The sequence below is a fragment of the Coregonus clupeaformis genome, chromosome 38 (genome assembly GCF_020615455.1).
Source record: "Coregonus clupeaformis isolate EN_2021a chromosome 38, ASM2061545v1, whole genome shotgun sequence".
Lineage (NCBI taxonomy): Eukaryota > Metazoa > Chordata > Actinopteri > Salmoniformes > Salmonidae > Coregonus > Coregonus clupeaformis.
In genome coordinates, this window is record NC_059229.1 from 3275001 (window position 1) to 3294396 (window position 19396).

The window sequence follows — 19396 nt, forward strand, 5'->3', positions numbered from 1 at the left end:
CCCCTGAGACTTCAAACGGAGGTAACCTAGGTCGGGGTGACTTTGTTATCGGGGGATACAGATAGTGCAAGTTACTACAAGACTCCTTCACCACATTCCCAGGTGGCTTGAACAATTTAATCATGCAAGATAAACCTGACGGAGAGTTAAAGCCCGTCAAGGGGAACGGAGTAGTTGTTAACCTTGGTTTGGCTGTCCCACAGGCATAACAGTCCTCTTTAGACATAGTTCTTGCCGTATACTGAATCCATTCCAACCACAGGTTAGGATCCCTGTACCCCGTCTCCACCTGTACTACTTCCTTCAGGTCTATAGTTTGCACTATCTTCACCACGGCCCCGGTCTCACTACCTCCCTCAGAGAGGTTTACTCTATATGGTGCCCCAGTTGAAGAGGATATCTCACTTGTCAGGTCTGTAACATCTGCTGGGTTGATTACTACCCAGAAAGCCACTAATGTGTCTCCACAACATTTGCGGTCAAATCCTATGTACCACATTCCCTCATCCGTAGCCTTTACCTGTTTTAGCGTAATTCGGACTTTCAGACAGTACCTACCCTTATATGGGTCGCTCTGCCATTTCTGGTAATTCCCTACTTTCACAATACTCCACCTGTCCTTAAACTGTGTATGGAGATTGACATATCCCCCTCGCTCGGTATGAGCAACTACATGGTCCCAGGATGTACATGGTGACATACATATACAGTGGGGAGAACAAGTATTTGATACACTGCCGATTTTGCAGGTTTTCCTACCTACAAAGCATGTAGAGGTCTGTAATTTTTATCATAGGTACACTTCAACTGTGAGAGACGGAATCTAAAACAAAAATCCAGAAAATCACATTGAATGATTTTTAAGTAATTATTTTGCATTTTATTGCATGACATGAGTATTTGATACATCAGAAAAGCAGAACATAATATTTGGTACAGAAACCTTTGTTTGCAATTACAGAGATCATACGTTTCCTGTAGGTCTTGACCAGGTTTGCACACACTGCAGCAGGGATTTTGGCCCACTCCTCCATACAGACCTTCCCCAGATCCTTCAGGTTTCGGGGCTGTCGCTGGGCAATATGGACTTTCAGCTCCCTCCAAAGATTTTCTATTGGGTTCAGGTCTGGAGACTGGCTAGGCCACTCCAGAACCTTGAGATGCTTCTTACGGAGCCACTCCTTAGTTGCCCTGGCTGTGTGTTTCGGGTCGTTGTCATGCTGGATGACCCAGCCACGACCCATCTTCAATGCTCTTACTGAGGGAAGGTTGTTGGCCAAGATCTCGCGATACATGGCCCCATCCATCTTCCCCTCAATACGGTGCAGTCGTCCTGTCCCCTTTGCAGAAAAGCATCCCCAAAGAATGATGTTTCCACCTCCATACTTCACGGTTGGGATGGTGTTCTTGGGGTTGTACTCATCCTTCTTCTTCCTCCAAACACAGCGAGTGGAGTTTAGACCAAAAAGCTCTATTTTTGTCTCATCAGACCACATGACCTTCTTCCATTCCTCCTCTGGATCATCCAGATGGTCATTGGCAAACTTCAGACGGGCCTGGACATGCGCTGTCTTGAGCAGGGGGACCTTGCGTGCGCTGCAGGATTTTAATCCATGATGGCGTAGTGTGTTACTAATGGTTTTCTTTGAGACTGTGGTCCCAGCTCTCTTCAGGTCATTGACCAGGTCCTGCCGTGTAGTTCTGGGATGATCCCTCACCTTCCTCATGATCATTGATGCCCCACGAGGTGAGATCTTGCATGGAGCCCCAGACCGAGGGTGATTGACCATCATCTTGAACTTCTTCCATGTTCTAATAATTGCGCCAACAGTTGTTGCCTTCTCACCAAGCTGCTTGCCTATTGTCCTGTAGCCCATCCCAGCCTTGTGCAGGTCTACAATTTTATCCCTGATGTCCTTACACAGCTCTCTGGTCTTGGCCATTGTGGAGAGGTTGGAGTCTGTTTGATTGCGTGTGTGGACAGGTGTCTTTTATACAGGTAACGTGTTCAAACAGGTGCAGTTAATACAGGTAATGAGTGGAGAACAGGAGGGCTTCTTAAAGAAAAACTAACAGGTCTGTGAGAGCCGGAATTCTTACTGGTTGGTAGGTGATCAAATACTTATGTCATGCAATAGAATGCAAATTAATTACTTAAAAATCATACAATGTGATTTTCTGGATTTTTGTTTTAGATTCCGTCTCTCACAGTTGAAGTGTACCTATTATAAAAATTACAGACCTCTACATGCTTTGTAAGTAGGAAAACCTGCAAAATCGGCAGTGTATCAAATACTTGTTCTCCCCACTGTATATCTCCCATCCTTTATGATACTACCAGCCAGTAGTCCCCAACTTCCCAACTGGTCCGCAAAGACCTCAAAGGTGATGTCCTTCCCTACAGTCCCTGTAGGGAAGGACTGTTTCTGTGAGGCCGAACCTTGGTATTATATCCTGGCATATTGCTTTTGCTACTGTTATAGCATCTGCCGAGGAGGTAGGGAAAGCTTCTACCCATTTAGTGTATTTGTCTATTATAGTCAAACACCACTTCTTTCCCTCACTCCTGGTCAGCTCTATAAAGTCCATTTCTAATTGTTGAAAGGGGTACTTAGCCGGAGGGTACTCACCCAGAGGTGCCCTTTGTCTACCCTGGTGATTACTTTGAGCACAGATAACACATCTTGAACAAAAGTTTTTTAAATAATTTGTAATCCCATATGCAACAAAGTGTTGTCTAATCTGCTCTACCATCCCTCCAGTTGACACATGGCTCTGCCCGTGTGTCAATATTGCAGCATATCTAAACAGTGATTTCGGGAGAATTGGTAAGCTGTCTTTGACCCATATTCCTTCCTTATTTACTGCGCCTTGCTTTACCCATCTGTGAACTTCCTTAATTGGGGCCCTACTGTAGCTCTCTATAAGTAGATCTCTGTCTATCGAAACTTCCTCTTTTGACAGCTGACTGGAACCAGAGAAGTGTTTTGACCCAGCCTTCTTAGCTTCCTCATCTGCCTTTACATTCCCCAAAGTAATGCTATCCTTCCCTGTAGTATGCGCCTCACACTTACATATTGCGAGCTTTTTTGGTAATAGTACTGCATCTAGGAGGTCAAGAATCAACTCTGCATGTGTTATTGGTTTACCCGAAGTCGTAACCATTCCTCTATTCTTCCACTGGGCAGCAAAGACGTGTACGGTATTAAAGGCATATGCACTGTCGGTATAGATAGTTATAACCTTCCCTTTACCCAGTTGGCATGCTTTTGTTAATGCCACTATCTCTGCCTGTTGGGCAGAGTAGTTTCTTGGTAAGGGTTCAGCAGCTAGAACCTCGTTCTCTGTCACTACAGCATAACCAGTTGCATTCGTGCCATCAGGATTCTTCCTAGAAGATCCATCAACAAACATTGTTACTTCACAACATGGTATAGCTAAGTCTGTTAAGTCAGGCCTGGGTAGTACTATTTTTTTCAGTTTCTTCAATACAGTTATGGGGACTACCATCATTCACAACTGGAACCAATGTTGCAGGATTCAGCGTTGTACATCGTTCAATAGTTAGATTTGGCATGTTCAGCAATCTTATCATACAAGATAGGTGTCGTGCTGGTGACATGTACGCCATCTTGTGTTCCAATAGCAGAATTGACACTGCATGTGGAACTTTTAAGGTTAGATCATGGTATAGTACTATTGAAGCTGAGTCCTGCACTGCATTAGCTGCTGCCACAACTGATTGCAAACAGACAGGCATTGCCTGAGCCACCTCATCAAGTCTTGAAGAAAAATATGCTACCGGTTTATTTTTGTCCCCATGTTTTTGTGTCAGTACTGATGTCATATATCCCTCTCTACAATCCACAGTTTGAGTGAATGGTCTGTCATATCTAGGGAACGCCCAGCACCGTTGAAGAGGTCAATAATTGCTTAATTTCCTCAAATTGCAAATCAGCCTCGTTATTCCAGATTATTTTATCATGTGCTGCCATAGCTTTTCCATAGATAAGATCACTCAATTTTCCAGTGTGTAATGCATAATGGGGAATCCATGCTCGACAGTAATTTATCATTCCCAAAAAGCTCATCATTTGTTTCTTATTCAGAGGTTTAGGAGCTTCTAATATTGCTGTTTTTCTTGAGGAGTTTAGGGTTCTCCCATCCTGCGTTATCGTGTGACCTAGATATACGATTAAGAGGTAATATATTACCTCTTTCTGCCAGAGTTGTAGTTTCTTTTTACTGACCTTGTGCCCTTGTCCTGCCATAAAAGTTAACAACTGGAGAGTATCCTTTTTACACCCTTCCTTCGAGGGGTTTGCTACCAGTATATCATCGACATATATCAAAATTTGGCTCCCCTCTTGGGGTTCAAACATTCCCGGGTTACGTGTGATAGCCTGGGAAAAAATTGTAGGACTTTCCGAATAACCTTGTGGAAGTCTCGAGTATGTGTATTTCTGACCTTTGAAGGTAAAGCCAAACCATCCTTGACTATCAGGATGTACAGGTATACTAAAGAAAGCATTAGCTATGTCTATCACAGTAAAGGAAGAATGTTCTGGTTTCAATTGGTTCAATAGAGTGTGTGGGTCTGGAACACAGGGTGCTCTTGGAATGATGTTCTTATTTACCCCCTGTAGGTCCATTACCATTCGCCAATCATTGCTTGGAGTTGCCTTCTTTACTGGAAATACAGGTGAATGACACTGTGCCTCATCCCCCGGGATTATCACTCCACCTTTGAGTAAGTGGTCAAATGTGGGAGTAATCCCTATAATGGCTTCTGGTTTCATTGGATATTGTTTTTGGTATGGCCTATGGTTTGACCGCGGAACCACCTGGACTGGAGTTACTCCCTTAATTAACCCCACATCGGCTGGTCCCTTAGACCACAACTCTAGAGGTACAATCTCAAGGTCTCTTTCTTGTTCCTCTGCGAGGAAAATATCTGGTCATCAATTATCACATCCTATGTCTAGGTGCACAGCGGGTGTGCAACCTGCTCTCCAATTCAACTTCCTACGATATCGGCCGGTTGATTGGCTATGTTGGTCCCCGTTAGGAGCAGTCTGCCAGTCTTTAACATACTTTGCCTGTGTCACCCATTTCCCCAGATCTAACCACTCCTCTTGAGCTTCCTTTGCCAAGGAGACATGTGGGCTCCATCTCTCTCTATAGAATTGCTGACTCTGTGGCCCCAATTCGACTTCTGCTGCTGCATGGGTGTCATCATAATGAAACCATTTCAAGCCTATTGTCCTTTCTGTGGTTTTAAACAGAGCTTCCTCATATTCTTTACTAGGGCCAGAGTGTGTATTATACCACAGAGTACAATGTAAGTCATCCTCAGTCATTTTAGGTGAGTCAGGTACTAGGGTTTTAGTCAAGTCTACTAAGGTCTTTGGTATGTCTGAGTTACCTCCCTCAACAGGTCCTGGCTATACCAATAACATGGTTCCCCTTCACCACTTACAACCATATTATCCTTTATCACATGAGCCTGCATTCCCTCACTGTCTGTCTTACTTCTATGTTTAACTGCGTCATCGCATCTCTTCCCAATAGATTAACAGGACACTGTACTGAAATCAGTACAGGCAGAGTAGCTTCACTCCCTGTCTTTACATGTTTCAGTGTTACTGGTGCAGACAGCTGTTCAATACCTTTATGACCAGAGGCTGATCGCACTATAATTTTTTCTCCATTAATGTCAATTCCCTCTGGTGCATTATCTTTACAAATACAGGTTCGGTCTGCCCCAGTATCACAGAGAAATGTTATCTTTTTACCCATTGCTGTCAATGTTAGGTATGGTTTCTGTTCCTGTTGTAATGCCAAATCTACAAGAGACAGATCAAACACCTCCAGTTCTCTCTCCTGCTTCTCCTGATTTCTCTCTTCCTCCCACTCTAGTCATGCCTCCTCTTCTTCCTCTGATTCTGGCTTTCTCCCCTGTCTCTTCCTCCTCTGCCTGGATTATACTTTCCTCCTTTTCCTCTCTTCCCCTTCTTCTTACAGTCTCTTGACTGGTGCCCTTTCCTTCCACAGTGATAACACGGTTCCTCACATTCTCTAGCAAAATGTCCCGTTTTGTCACAATTGAAACACTTCCATTCACTCCTGTCTCCACTATTACCGTTGCCTCTCTTCTCTCCTAGGTTCTTCCAGTCTCTCCTACCTCCCATCTCCCCTAGGGCTGCCACTAGGTACTCAGCTCCCTTCGCTTCCTTTCTCTTGTTTCGTTCCTTTACATTCTGTTCATGATGGATTGCATAACGTTTAACCTCAGCTAAGGTAGCCGTCCCCCAGCCAATTAGGGTATTTTTTATTGTTTGAGAGATTTCTGGCCTCATTCCACTTAGGAAGGCAATCTTTAACTGTTGGTGATACGAACCCTCTGGTGCCCCTGGTCCTGGATCTATTAGCCCACTGTTTGCATTGAACACATCTCTCAGTCTCTCTAGGTATTGACTAATAGTCTCACTGTCTCCCTGTTTACACTCATGGACCTTGGAGAAGTCGGCATGTCTGTGATAATATTCCCTCAGATTATCACAGAGTTGTGCCAATTTATCTCCATAAGCCCCTCCTTCTGCCCACTCTAGGACCTGCGCATTCCCGTCTCCGGGAACCCAGTTCCCTCTCACTGCCGCCCTGTCTTTTAACACTATCTGTCTGACTGCCCTCTCTAGTTCCCCTGTAGTCAGCTTAAAGCTGGCGGTCAGCCCTTCCATATCTCTTCTGAACTGGTGTACCCCCGTCTTGGGGTGGGGTATCCCTTCCACTGCTCTCACTACATCTCTCTGGGTCCATGCTCTGTATACTTGTAATGTATCAGGCTGGTTGTCTCTCTCCTGCTCTGGGGTTTGGCAGGGCTATTAAGGGATAGGATTGCTCCATTTTACCCTTACCACTGCCAGCCCCATCTGATTCTTCCCCTTCTGACTCATCATTCCCCTTTCTCTTGGCCTCAGCCCTGTGCCTCTCTAGCTTTTTCCTTTTCTCTTTCTCCCTTTTAGCCTCCTGTCTGACTTTCTCTGCCCTTGTCCTGTACTCCTCTACCTCTGGCTCTTCCTCACCTTCATCTTCCCTTCCTCCTCCAGCCCCTTCTTCCTCATAGGGAGGTGGGGCCGGTGGGGGGGCGACATGATTCCCCTGCACTCTCCTTCTCCTCCCTACGTATTCATCATCTGGATTTTCTCTCCATGCCTTGTCTGCCAAGTTTGGATATAACCTTTCTGCCCTCTGCTCTGGGGGAGGCACGGAGACCTCAACCTTCACTTCTCTTTCCCTCTCACTCACTTCTCTTTTCTTGCTGCCTTCTTCCCGCTTTCTAGCTTCTACTAGCCACACCCTGGCTGTTTCTAAGCCCTCTCTTTTCTGTTTCTTTAGATCAGTACCACAATTTAAATGCATTTGTTTAATCATGGATTCCAGTTTAATTACATCAAGTCGCCCATTAAAGCCATATTTCTTTCTCCAAATATGCCCATAATACACATTTCGTTTGTCTCGCATTTCCATGAATTTCTCGTCCTCAGTCAATTCTGGGACCTCTTGTGAGGATTTGCCCCCCATGGTTGGTACTGTTAAAAATCCCTTAGCCACCTCTTCTATATAACAAGTCAATTTAACAAGTAATTCAAAATAGCTTCACACAACAACACCTTGAATCACCCCTTCCTGTATATGTAATCTTGACTAGTCCCCCAGAATTATCTCATACTTTACGGAGGATTTTATCCCCACAATGTAATCTTGATAATTCCTGACAGTCTCATACAACAGGAATGGGTTCTCCCTCCTCTATACAACCACCTGGAATTATTCATAGATGTGACTTCTGAGTAAACATTAGGTCTCACACGTATACAACCTTACATGATTATTGGTGTTATATCGGTAACATGGAGTTTATAAGGCTCCAGAACGGATAGAGTTTACAGCAAAATCTACAGTTGTTTGTGACTTTTGACTTTACTAATATTCTATTTCTCACACATGCTATTTTAATTCCTTCTGGTGTACTTTTTGTATTTGTTTAACCCGGATTATTTGTTGACTGTTCAATAATCTCTTATAGGTTCCATCCCATAGGTGTACTTTTAATAGTTCCTTCTATTTCAACACCGGGTAGTTTCTTTTGGTAATGGCCTATTACCGTGAATCGTTACGGACCCACCAACAGGTTGACTAGTCCCCCAGAATTATCTCCTACTCTACGGAGGAGTCTATCCTCACAATGTAATCTTGATCATTCCTGACAGTCCCCTACATTTAACTTAAAATGGCTACGCATTGATCAATTTGGTACTTTTCAATATTTTAGCAAGTTCTCAAATCAATTTCACCAAGTAATGAATAAAGACTACTGACCTTATCCTTGCAGCCGAGATTCAATGTAGGTTTGGATTCCGTCACCGTCTCTGTCATTAATCAGGTGTCCTCTGGCCTGTTTTAACCCTTAATGTCAAAGGGCAGGACTTTCTATTTACGAATGTATCATTCGCCCGTCGACGGTTTTCAGAGTTACCTGGAATGACAGAAACAGGGTATTGGAATCCGGCTCGAAGGACCAAGCTGTTATGTGAATTATTTAACAAACTATTTTAGTGTCTCTGTGCGTCTCCCAAAAGGTTGTAAATCTTTTGGGATTTAAGTAACGGCCAGAGTCCCGGTCTGCATAGTCAGAGATATTTATTCATTGAGAATTCTGAAACAAAATGGTGGTACAATCCTTTTTATACACATAAGTCATACTAAAAATCCTGCCCCCCTTAGGCGGCCTGTATTTTTCCACTATACACATCTTGTAAACACACACACACCTCGGCTCAGCTCATGTTTTCCTCTGCTCTCCTGACCATCACTGTTCTTATCTTTTCCCACTCCTTGCTCGGCCAGGTGCAGATATCGCATCCTCCCTAAATTGGGAGGCCCCTTTATCTTGGTTTAGACAGTTCTCCATTGTTGTCTGGTCTAACTCTTACTCACATTGCTAAATAGTAGCTCAATGGTAGCTTACTGGTCCTACACTCACACATTTCTAACACATTATACACAGTTTCAGGGTGTAATAATTAGTCATTAATAATTAATCTATCACTGGGCAGGGGTCCTCTGTAGCTCAGCTGGTAGAGCACGGCGCTTGTAACGCCAGGGTAGTGGGTTCGATCCCCGGGACCACCCATACACAAAAATGAATGCACGCATGACTGTAAGTCGCTTTGGATAAAAGCGTCTGCTAAATGGCATATTAGTTAGTATTAGTATATTAGGGTGCAGCCATGGGTGGGCCTGGGAGGGCATAGTCCCACTCACTGGGGAGCCAGGCCCAGCCAATCAGAATGAGTTTTTCCCCACAAAAGGGCTTTATTACAGACCAAAATACTCCTCAGTTTCATCAGCTGTCCGGGTGACTGGTCTCCGATTGTCCCGCAGGTGAAGAAGCCGGATGTGGAGTTCCTGGGCTGCCGTGATTACACGTGGTCTGCGGTTGTGAGGCCTTGTTGGACATACTGCCAAATTCTCTAAAATGACGTTGGAGGCGTCTTATGGTAGAGAAATGGACATTAAATTATCTGATAACAGCTCTGGTGGAGCTCACCATTCCTCAACTTCAGACATCTGTGGCGTTGTGTTGTTGTGTAACAAAACTGCAGATTTTAGAGTGGCCTTTTATTGTCTCCACCACAAGGTGAACCTGTGTAATGATTATGCGCAGCTGAACAGTGTATGCTGGAAACACTCTGTTTTGTTATTTTAGCTAAAACATAACCAATCTTTGTTAAACATAAATACCGAACTTGTTTTTGCATGGATTCCGTGACGTGGTTAGCTTTTAACAGCTATGGCCGCTATTTCATGTCCCGGAATCCCACTTAACTGACAGGTTAAAGTCTGCTTCAAAGAGCCGCTAAGCTGCTAGCCATCAAGCTAACGAAGTTAGTCCTAGATGAGTTTTTCAATGGAGCCCTCTTTGTCTGGAGAAATACAGTGCTATGAAAAAGTATTTGCCCCCTTTGTAATTTTCTCTACTTTTGCATATTTGTGATACTGAATGTTATCAGATCTTCAACCAAAACCTAATATTAGATAAAGGGAACATAAGTGGACAAATAACACAACAATTACATATTTATTTCATAAACAAAGTTATGCAACACCCAATTCCCCTGTGTGAAAAAAGAATTGCCCCCTTACACTCAATAACTGGTTGTGCCACCTTTAGCTGCAATGACTCCAACCAAATGCTTCCTGTAGTTGTTGATCAGTCTCTCACGTCACTGTGGAGGATTTTTGGCCCACTATTCCATGCAGAACTGCTTGAACTCAGTGACGTGTGGGTTTTCAAGCATGAACTGCTCGTTTCAAGTCCTGCCACAACATCTCAATTGGGATTAGGTCTGGACTTTGACTAGGCCATTCCAAAACTTCCAATTTGTTGCTTTTTAGCAATTTTCATGTAGACTTGATTGTGTGTTTTGGATCATTGTCTTGCTGCATGACCCAGCTGCGCTGACTCAGCTTCAGCTCACAGACGGATGGTCTGACATTCTCCTGTAGAATTCTCTGATACAGAGCAGAATTCATGGTTCCTTCTATTAAGGCAAGTCGTCCAGGTCCTGAGGCAGCAAAGCATCCCCAAACCATCACACCACCACCACCATGCTTGACCTTTGGTATGATGTTCTTACTGTGGAATGCAGTGTTTGTGCCTACATATACTCCTTCCCCTACGATTTCAAAGTCGACGTCGGCAACCTTCCGTCCCTGCTCTGGATCGAGCAGGGCTTCTCCATTTGTTGGAGGCCTGCGCCGGGAGCTACGGGCTCAAGTTATCCTGCCTCTCGCCCATCCTTAAAGGGTTCTCCGAATCCTGTGAAGCGTGGGAGTGGGTGGATTTCCTTGTGTTCTTGCCAGCCATGATTTTGGGTGAGAAATGTGACTGTTCCTGGTGCAAAAACAATGTCCTATCCTGGAGCTCAAGTAAATAACATTACTAAGCTGCTCCCGAATGTACTACGCCAGGACATGGACATCGATTCTATCATAGTCCATGTGGGTTTTAATGACATTATGAAGGGCAGCTCTGAACAGTTGAAACTGGATTACAAAGAGCTGATTGACTCTCTGCTAGACACTAATAAAAGACCCATAATATCTGGCCCTGTGCCCTCTCTGAATCGTGGCATTAAATGCTTTAGCAGGATCTTTCTCTTCACAACTGGCTACGTGATTATTGCAGCTCAATGGGTGTAACTTTTGTTGACAATTTCGATACCTTTTGGAAACCAAACATGTTTTATAAGGAGGATGGGATCCACCCAAATAATTTGGGTTCCTGGATCCTTTCACAGCATTATTAGACTGTGTTGAGACAATAACTTATCAATGACCCAATCCCAGCTCAGTTAATCCCCATGGATTGATGAGGAATTGAAAAATTGTATGGTTGAGAGGGATGAGGCAAAAGGAATGGCAAATAAGTCTGCCTGCACAACCGATTGGCAAACGTACTGCAAATTTTAGAAATCATGTGACTAAACTGAATAAAAAGAAGAAGAAACTACACTACGAAACAAAGATAAATGACAAAGAACGATAGTAAAAAATCTTTGGAGCACCTTTAATGAAATGTTGGGAAAAAAGGCAAACTCGGCTCCATCATTCATTGAATCAGATGGCTCAATCATCACAAAACCCACTGATATTGCTAACTACTTTAATGAGTTTTTCATTGGCAAGATTAGCAAATTGAGGTATAACATGCCAGCAACAAACGCTGACACTACACAAGTATATTTGACCAAATTATGAAAGATAAGCATTGTAATTTTTGAATTGTTTCTATCAACAATGACAAGCCACCGGGGTCTGACAACTTGGATATTTGCCATATCTTCAATTTAAGCCTACTAGAAAGTGTGTGCCCTCAGGCCTGGAGGGAAGCAAAAGTCATTCCGCTACCTAAGAATTGTAAAGCCCCCTTTACTGGCTCAAATAGCCGACCAATCAGCCTGTTACCAAACTTTAGTAAAGTTTTGGAAAAAATTGTGTTTGACCAGATACAATGCTATTTTACAGTAAACAAATTGACAACAGACTTTCAGCACGCTTATAGGGAAGGACATTCAACAAGCACTTACACAAATGACTGATGATTGGCTGAGAGAAATTTCTGATACAATTATTGAGGGGTCTGTTTTGTTAGACTTCAGTGCGGCTTTTGACATTATTGATCATAGTCTGCTGCTGGGAAAACGTATGTGTTATGGCTAGGGCTGTGGCGTTCATGAAATTTCGTCAGCCGGTGATTGTCAAGCAAATACCAATCGGCCCGACTGTAATTTACCGTTAATTAACATTAACACATTTAGCATATCCTGGCTTCCACACATAGCCTACATGCCACAGATGCTGACCTTTGGAACATCTACATTTTAAAGTCTAATGAATCCTTTTAATATACAGTGGTATTTACCCCCCTTGGCATTTTTCCTATTTTGTTGCCTTACAACCTGAAATTAAAATGGATTTTTGGGGGGGATTATATCATTTGATTTACACAACATGCCTACCACTTTGAAGATGCAAAATAATTTTTGGGGTGAAACAAACAAGAAATAAGACAAAGAAACAGAACTTGAATGTGCATAACTATTCACCCACCCAAAGTAAATATTTTGTAGAGCCACCTTTTGCAGCAATTACAGCTGCAAGTCTGTTGGGGTATGTCTCTATAAACTTGGCACATCTAGCCACTGGGATTATTGCCCATTCTTCAAGGAAAAACTGCTCCAGCTCCTTCAAGTTGGATGGGTTCTGCTGGTGTACAGCAATCTTTAAGTCATACCACAGATTCTCAATTGGATTGAGGTCTAGGCCATTCCAAGATATTTAAATGTTTCCCCTTAAACCACTCGAGTGTTGCTTTAGCAGTATGCTTAGGGTCATTTTCCTGCTGAAAGGTGAACCTCCGTCCCAGTCTCAAATCTCTGGTAGACTGAAACAGGTTTCCCTCAAGAATTTCCCTGTATTTAGCACCATCCATTACATTTACATTTACGTCATTTAGCAGACGCTCTTATCCAGAGCGACTTACAAATAGGTGCATTCACCCTATAGCCAGTGGGATAACCACTTTACAATATATTTTATTTATTTTTAGGGGGGGGTAGAAGGATTACTTTATCCTATCCCAGGTATTCCTTAAAGAGGTGGGGTTTCAAATGTCTCCGGAAGGTGGTGAGTGACTCCGCTGTCCTGGCGTCGTGAGGGAGCTTGTTCCACCATTGGGGTGCCAGAGCAGCGAACAGTTTTGACTGGGCTGAGCGGGAACTATGCTTCCGCAGAGGAAGGGGAGCCAGCAGGCCAGAGGTGGATGAACGCAATGCCCTCGTTTGGATGTAGGGACTGATCAGAGCCTGAAGGTACAGAGGTGCCGATCCCTCACAGCTCCATAGGCAAGCACCATGGTCTTGTAACAGATGCGAGCTTCAACTGGAAGCCAGTGGAGTGTGCGGAGGAGCGGGGTGACGTGAGAGAACTTGGGAAGGTTGAACACCAGACGGGCTGTGGCATTCTGGATGAGTTGTAGGGGTTTAATGGCACAGGCAGGGAGCCCAGCCAACAGCAAGTTGCAGTAATCCAGACGGGAGATGACCAGTGCCTGGATTAGGACCTGTGCCGCTTCCTGTGTAAGGCAGGGTTGTACTCTCCGAATGTTGTAGAGCATGAACCTGCAGGATCGGGTCACCGCCTTGATGTTAGCGGAGAATGACAGGGTGTTGTCCAGGGTCACGCCAAGGCTCTTCACACTCTGGGAGGAGGACACAATGGAGTTGTCAACCGTGATGGCGAGATCATGGAACGGGCAGTCCTTCCCCGGGAGGAAGAGCAGCTCCGTCTTGCCAAGGTTCAGCTTGAGGTGGTGATCCGTCATCCATACTGATATGTCTGCCAGACATGCAGAGATGCGATTCGCCACCTGGTTATCAGAAGGGGGAAAGGAGAAGATTAGTTGTGTATCGTCAGCGTAGCAATGATAGGAGAGGCCATGTGAGGATATGACAGAGCCAAGTGACTTGGTGTATAGGGAGAATAGGAGAGGGCCTAGAACTGAGCACTGGGGGACACCAGTGGTGAGAGCACGTGGTGCGGAGACAGCTTCTCGCCACGCCACTTGGTAGGAGCGACCGGTCAGGTAGGACGCGATCCAGGAGTGAGCCGCGCCGGAGATGCCCAGCTCGGAGAGGGTGGAGAGGAGGATCTGATGGTTCACAGTATCAAAGGTGTCTGCTAGAGATTACGTGCAGGAGCGTCCTGCTGGAATTTGTAGTCTTGCTGAGGTCTTCTCTGTTGCTAATTAGCATTTCAGTAAATTGAGGCGAATATATTGAGACAACTCACCTTGTCCGAGAGCGAATTACATGGCTATCAAAATGCCAGGGTAAGCCTACATAAAACACAGACATTATTTGAAGTAGTTCTAAAATTCCAGATGCAAAAATGAAATGGGGGAAAAAACGATTGGAACCATTACTGGGTTTTACAGCTAGGTTTTATGGGTATTATGACACGTCCCCTGTGTCGGACTATTGGCCACAGCCACTTTGACGTCCAACCACCTCCCACACTAACTTTGCCACCGCTGCTGAAAAAAATCTTAGGGGAAACACTGAAGTGTGAAGTTAAATTCAATATGTTGTATTGAGTAGAGGTGTGAATATCAGGAACATCGTATCGGCCTGGTATCACATCATTTGTAAAATGTTGGTATTGTGACAACCTCATTCTGAAAATAGGCATATTTTCTTGCAGTTTACAGTGATTTTTCGCATGTTTCCATGTGAAAAAAGGTCACCTTTTTGTGCCCTCACCAGTTTGCATCCCTGCATTTTACATTTACATTTTAGTCATTTAGCAGACGCTCTTATCCAGAGCGACTTACAGGAGCAATTAGGGTTAAGTGCCTTGCTCAAGGGCACATCGACAGATTTTTCACCTAGTCGGCTCGGGGATTAGAACCAGCGACCTTTCGGTTACTGGCACAACGCTCTTAACCACTAAGCTACCTGCCGCCCCCTGCATAAGGACCAACCGCAGAGACAACCGGTAGAGTAAGTTCAAATGTAATTTGGATTAACATTCTGGCTTTCAGAGGTCATAAGGAAACTTTCCAAACAATTGTGTATTGCTTTGTTTCAGACTGATACCTAGTATCACAGTCTGATGTATTGGGCTAGATGCACCATATCTGTTCATAATGTACAGTGAGGGAAAAAAGTATTTGATCCCCTGCTGATTTTGTATGTTTGCCCACTGACAAAGACATGATCAGTCTATAATTTTAATGGTAGGTTTATTTGAACAGTGAGAGACAGCAACAACAACAACAACAAAAAAACAGAAAAACGCATGTCAAAAATGTTATAAATTGATTTGCATTTTAATGAGGGAAATAAGTATTGTATTTGACCCCTCTGCAAAACATGACTTAGTACTTGGTGGCAAAACCCTTGTTGGCAATCACAGAGGTCAGATGTTTCTTTTAGTTGGCCACCAGGTTTGCACACATCTCAGGAGGGATTTTGTCCCACTCCTCTTTGCAGATCTTCTCCAAGTCATTAAGGTTTCGATTGAGAGGGGGTCAAATACTTATTTCCCTCATTAAAATGCAAAATGAATTTATAACATTTTTGACATGCGTTTTTCTGAATTTTTTTACCATTAAAATTATAGACTGATCATTTCTTTGTCAGTGGGCAAACGTACAAAATCTTTTCCCTCACTGTAAAAGTATAACATTAATATTTGGTGCTTGTTTTACCCAAACAGGCCTTAATATTGAGCACAGCAGTTCCAACCATCATTGGATTCAGTTTATGGAGAGAGGTGAGTTTTGCATCATACATTAGTGTCATCATGTATTAGTATTTTCATGCTTTGAACTTTAACAATTAAGGTGACATTTGTAACGTGTTAAATTGTTGGCATAACCCCCTCTCCTTCTTTCAGTACTTTCCCCGTTTCATAGCAGAACTATCAGAGCTGCAGGAATTCTATGACACCGATACAGTAGAGCTGATGAACTGGATAAAGTCAGTAATCTGCCTCATGGCCTCTCACACAGATACTTGAATACAGTTTACCTTGACTTGAGGTTTACACAGTACATTCTTACTCAGGGTTCTGATTCACCAACCCTCTCTTTTTCTGTCCGTTCTTCTCTTTCCTCTCCAGGACCCATGCCCCGATTGCAGCAGTGTTTGCGGGCAGCCCACAGCTGTTGGGTTCGGTGAAGCTGTGCTCAGGTTGGACTGTGACCAGTCTGCCTCTCTACTCAGACATTGACCTGCTGAGGAGGAGTGAGGATGTTAGTAGGCCTACGTGAATCATATGCTGTGCACTTAGTAGAGTAGGAGCAAACAGGAGAAAACGTTATGAGATAGAAAAAACATTCTTAATCGTACATATTAACACATACTGTATCTCCCCCTGAAACATAGGATAGCAGTTCTTCCTATCAATTTGTTTTTTTCTTCTGTCACTCCCCCCATTTGAAACCTTGTTTTGTGGCAAATAGACGTACCAGGTGTATTCAATGAGGTCTGCGGAAGATGTCTACAAGATTCTGTCTTTGCACAAGACAAGCTACGTGATCATCGAAGAGTCGCTGTGCAACGAGTTGAGTCACACCAAGGGCTGCAGGATCAAAGACCTGCTTGATATCGCCAACGGCCATGTGAGTATTATTAACACCACTCCCTATACAGCAACATTATGCTAGACATACACACATGATAAGCAGTAAATGGCGACGCTCTATGAACGTACTTTGGTGCGAAAAGTGCAAATCAATCCCAGAACAACAGCAAAGGACCTTGTGAAGATGCTGGAGGAAACAGGTACAAAAGTATCTATATCCACAGTAAAACTAGTCCTATATCGACATAACCTGAAAGGCCGCTCAACAAGGGAGAAGCCACTGCTCCAAAACCGCCATAAAAAAGCCAGACTACAGTTTGCAACTGCACATGTGGACAAAGATGGTACTTTTTGGTGAAATGTCCTCTGGTCTGATGAAACAAAAATATAACTGTTTGGCCATAATGACCATCGTTGTGTTTGGAGGAAAAAAGGGGTTGCTTGCAAGCCGAAAAACACCATCCCAACCATGAAGCACGGGGGTGGCAACATCATGCTGTGGGGGTGCTTTGCTGCAGGAGGGACTGGTGCACTTCACAAAATAGATGGCATCATGAGGAAGGAAAATTATGTGGATATATTGAAGCAACATCTCAAGACATCAGTCAGGAAGTTAAAGCTTGGTCGCAAATGGGTCTCCCAAATGGATAATGACCCCAAGTATACTTCCGAAGTTGTGGCAAAATTGCTTAAGGACAACAAAGTCAATATTGGAGTGACCATCACAAAGCCCTGACCTCAATCCTATAGAACATTTGTGGGCAGAACTGAAAAAGTGTGTGCGAGCAAGGAGGCCTACAAACCTGACTCAGTTACACCAGCTCTGTCAGTAGGAATGGGCCAAAATTCACCCAATTTATTGTTGGAAGCTTGTGGAAGGCTACCCGAAATGTTTGACCTAAAGTTCAACAACTTAAAGGCAATGCTACCAAGTACTAATTGAGTGTATGTAAACTTCTGACCCACTGGGAATGTAATGAAAGAAATAAAAGCTGAAATAAATCATTCTCTCTACTATTATTCTGACATTTCACATTCTTAAAATAAAGTGGTGATCCTAACTGGGATTACTAGGATTAAATGTCAGGAATTGTGAAACACTGAGTTTAAATGTATTTGGCTAAGGTGTATGTAAACTTCCGACTTCAACTGTACATATGATTGCTTTCTTGCACATTACTGTTCTTTCTTACGTTGACGGTTGCCCTCCTTCCTCTACCAGGTGGTGTATGACAAAGGCGAGATGTACTCCTTCTCCAAACATGGGCGATTCTGTCATGAGATAAAGATGAACTACTCGCCCTACACCAACTACTTCTCAAGGGTTTTCTGGAACAGGTCCTATCACATCTACAAAGTCAACTCTGTCATCTCCTTCCAGTACTGAAGACCGCTCCGCTTCAGCCTGCTCCTGAGCCAAGACTCTTCTGTCTCTGCAGTGTCTGTTACCATAGTTGGATGCAATACAACCCCTCCGCAGTTGGTGCTTGTAAAATCAGTGGAAGTGTGTTGATTGAATATTCAGTCCCCTTTTAGAATTCTACGGGGAGCGTAAATTGTCTTGATATTGTCATGTTTATCTCTTAATATTGACGCACATGCAGTGCATGTGTGTTTTAATGGATTGTTAAAGTTTGCAGCTTTGTGCGTTAGGATGTATTTGGCTACACTGCCCTGTTTGCTTCTGTATGATGTAAAAGGGAAAGGATGAGCAGAGCTCACTCTGAAGCCTTATGGGGTAGTGAAGGCAGGCTCTGAGGCTACCCAATTTTGTTGCTTTTCATTCTTCAAACCTATTATTCTGGATGCCTTTGTATAGGCCACATAGCTAAAGCAGTGGCTTTTAAGATGCTATTTTGAGCTACCGTCAACTTAGATCTTTCACTGGTCATAGTATGCCAGTCTAACTCGCTATGTCTGGACATTTTCATTTTAAATTGTAGTTATTTCTAAGACTAAAGAAAGTGGATGAATTTGTGTAATTGTGTATTTGTCTCAAACGTATTGCTAGTGCTGAACTGCAATGACTTTTGCAAAGCTGCTATCTGCGTTTTCTCTCCTGAAAATGTAAATGCAAAGATTACATGCTCTTGGAGCAGTCTCGCTCACCAGAATCTGGGCACTCAGTGACCCTTCCCTGTAGGTTTTAGCTTAATAGAGAATCAGTATAATGCCTATGCATCTTTGAATAGATTGTCTGTCCTAGCTTTTCTTGGTGAACTGTTTCTTGGTGAACAAATTTTAGGGTGGAATATGATTGATGTGGTCCTTTTCACCATGGTAAATAGACAACTCAACAGAAAGAAAGTCTGCAAACACACCATTTTATGTTGTGCCTCATATAAGTTTTGTGCATTTTCTGGGAAGATGATGTGTCCTTGTTAATGTTCATGATGTAAAAACCGTCAAGTGGCGTGTATTCATGTATGCCAAGGGAAGCCAGGCTTCCCCAGAAAATTGACCAAGAAGAAAATAAAAAAACATAAATAATTTAATCTTTAGTCTCTCTGTGTTTCAGGAGAAAGCATCCCAGTGAGCGAAACAGCGCCCCTGTCTCTCTACGTGTAGGCCATCTACGCTACCAGTCAACATTTTTAGAACACCTACTCATTCAAGGGTTTTTCTTTATTTTTACTATTTTCTACATCGTAGAATAATAGAGAAGACATTAAAACTATGA

General features: G+C 43.4%; 1 protein-coding gene across 5 annotated transcripts in view; it reads left to right on the forward strand.

The window, feature by feature from the left end:
• LOC121554088 (probable C-mannosyltransferase DPY19L4) overlaps positions 1 to 19189 on the forward strand; it is a 33963-nt gene extending 14774 nt beyond the window's left edge. For all 5 annotated transcript variants that reach the window (XM_041867538.2, XM_041867540.2, XM_041867539.2 and 2 more), the window contains 5 exons: positions 15847 to 15903; positions 16027 to 16109; positions 16252 to 16384; positions 16595 to 16753; positions 17939 to 19189. In XM_041867538.2, the coding sequence (XP_041723472.1) occupies positions 15847 to 15903; positions 16027 to 16109; positions 16252 to 16384; positions 16595 to 16753; positions 17939 to 18103 (597 nt within the window). In that variant the 3' untranslated portion in view covers positions 18104 to 19189. The remainder of the gene's footprint in view (positions 1 to 15846; positions 15904 to 16026; positions 16110 to 16251; positions 16385 to 16594; positions 16754 to 17938) is intronic.
• The last annotated feature ends 207 nt before the right edge of the window (positions 19190 to 19396 follow it).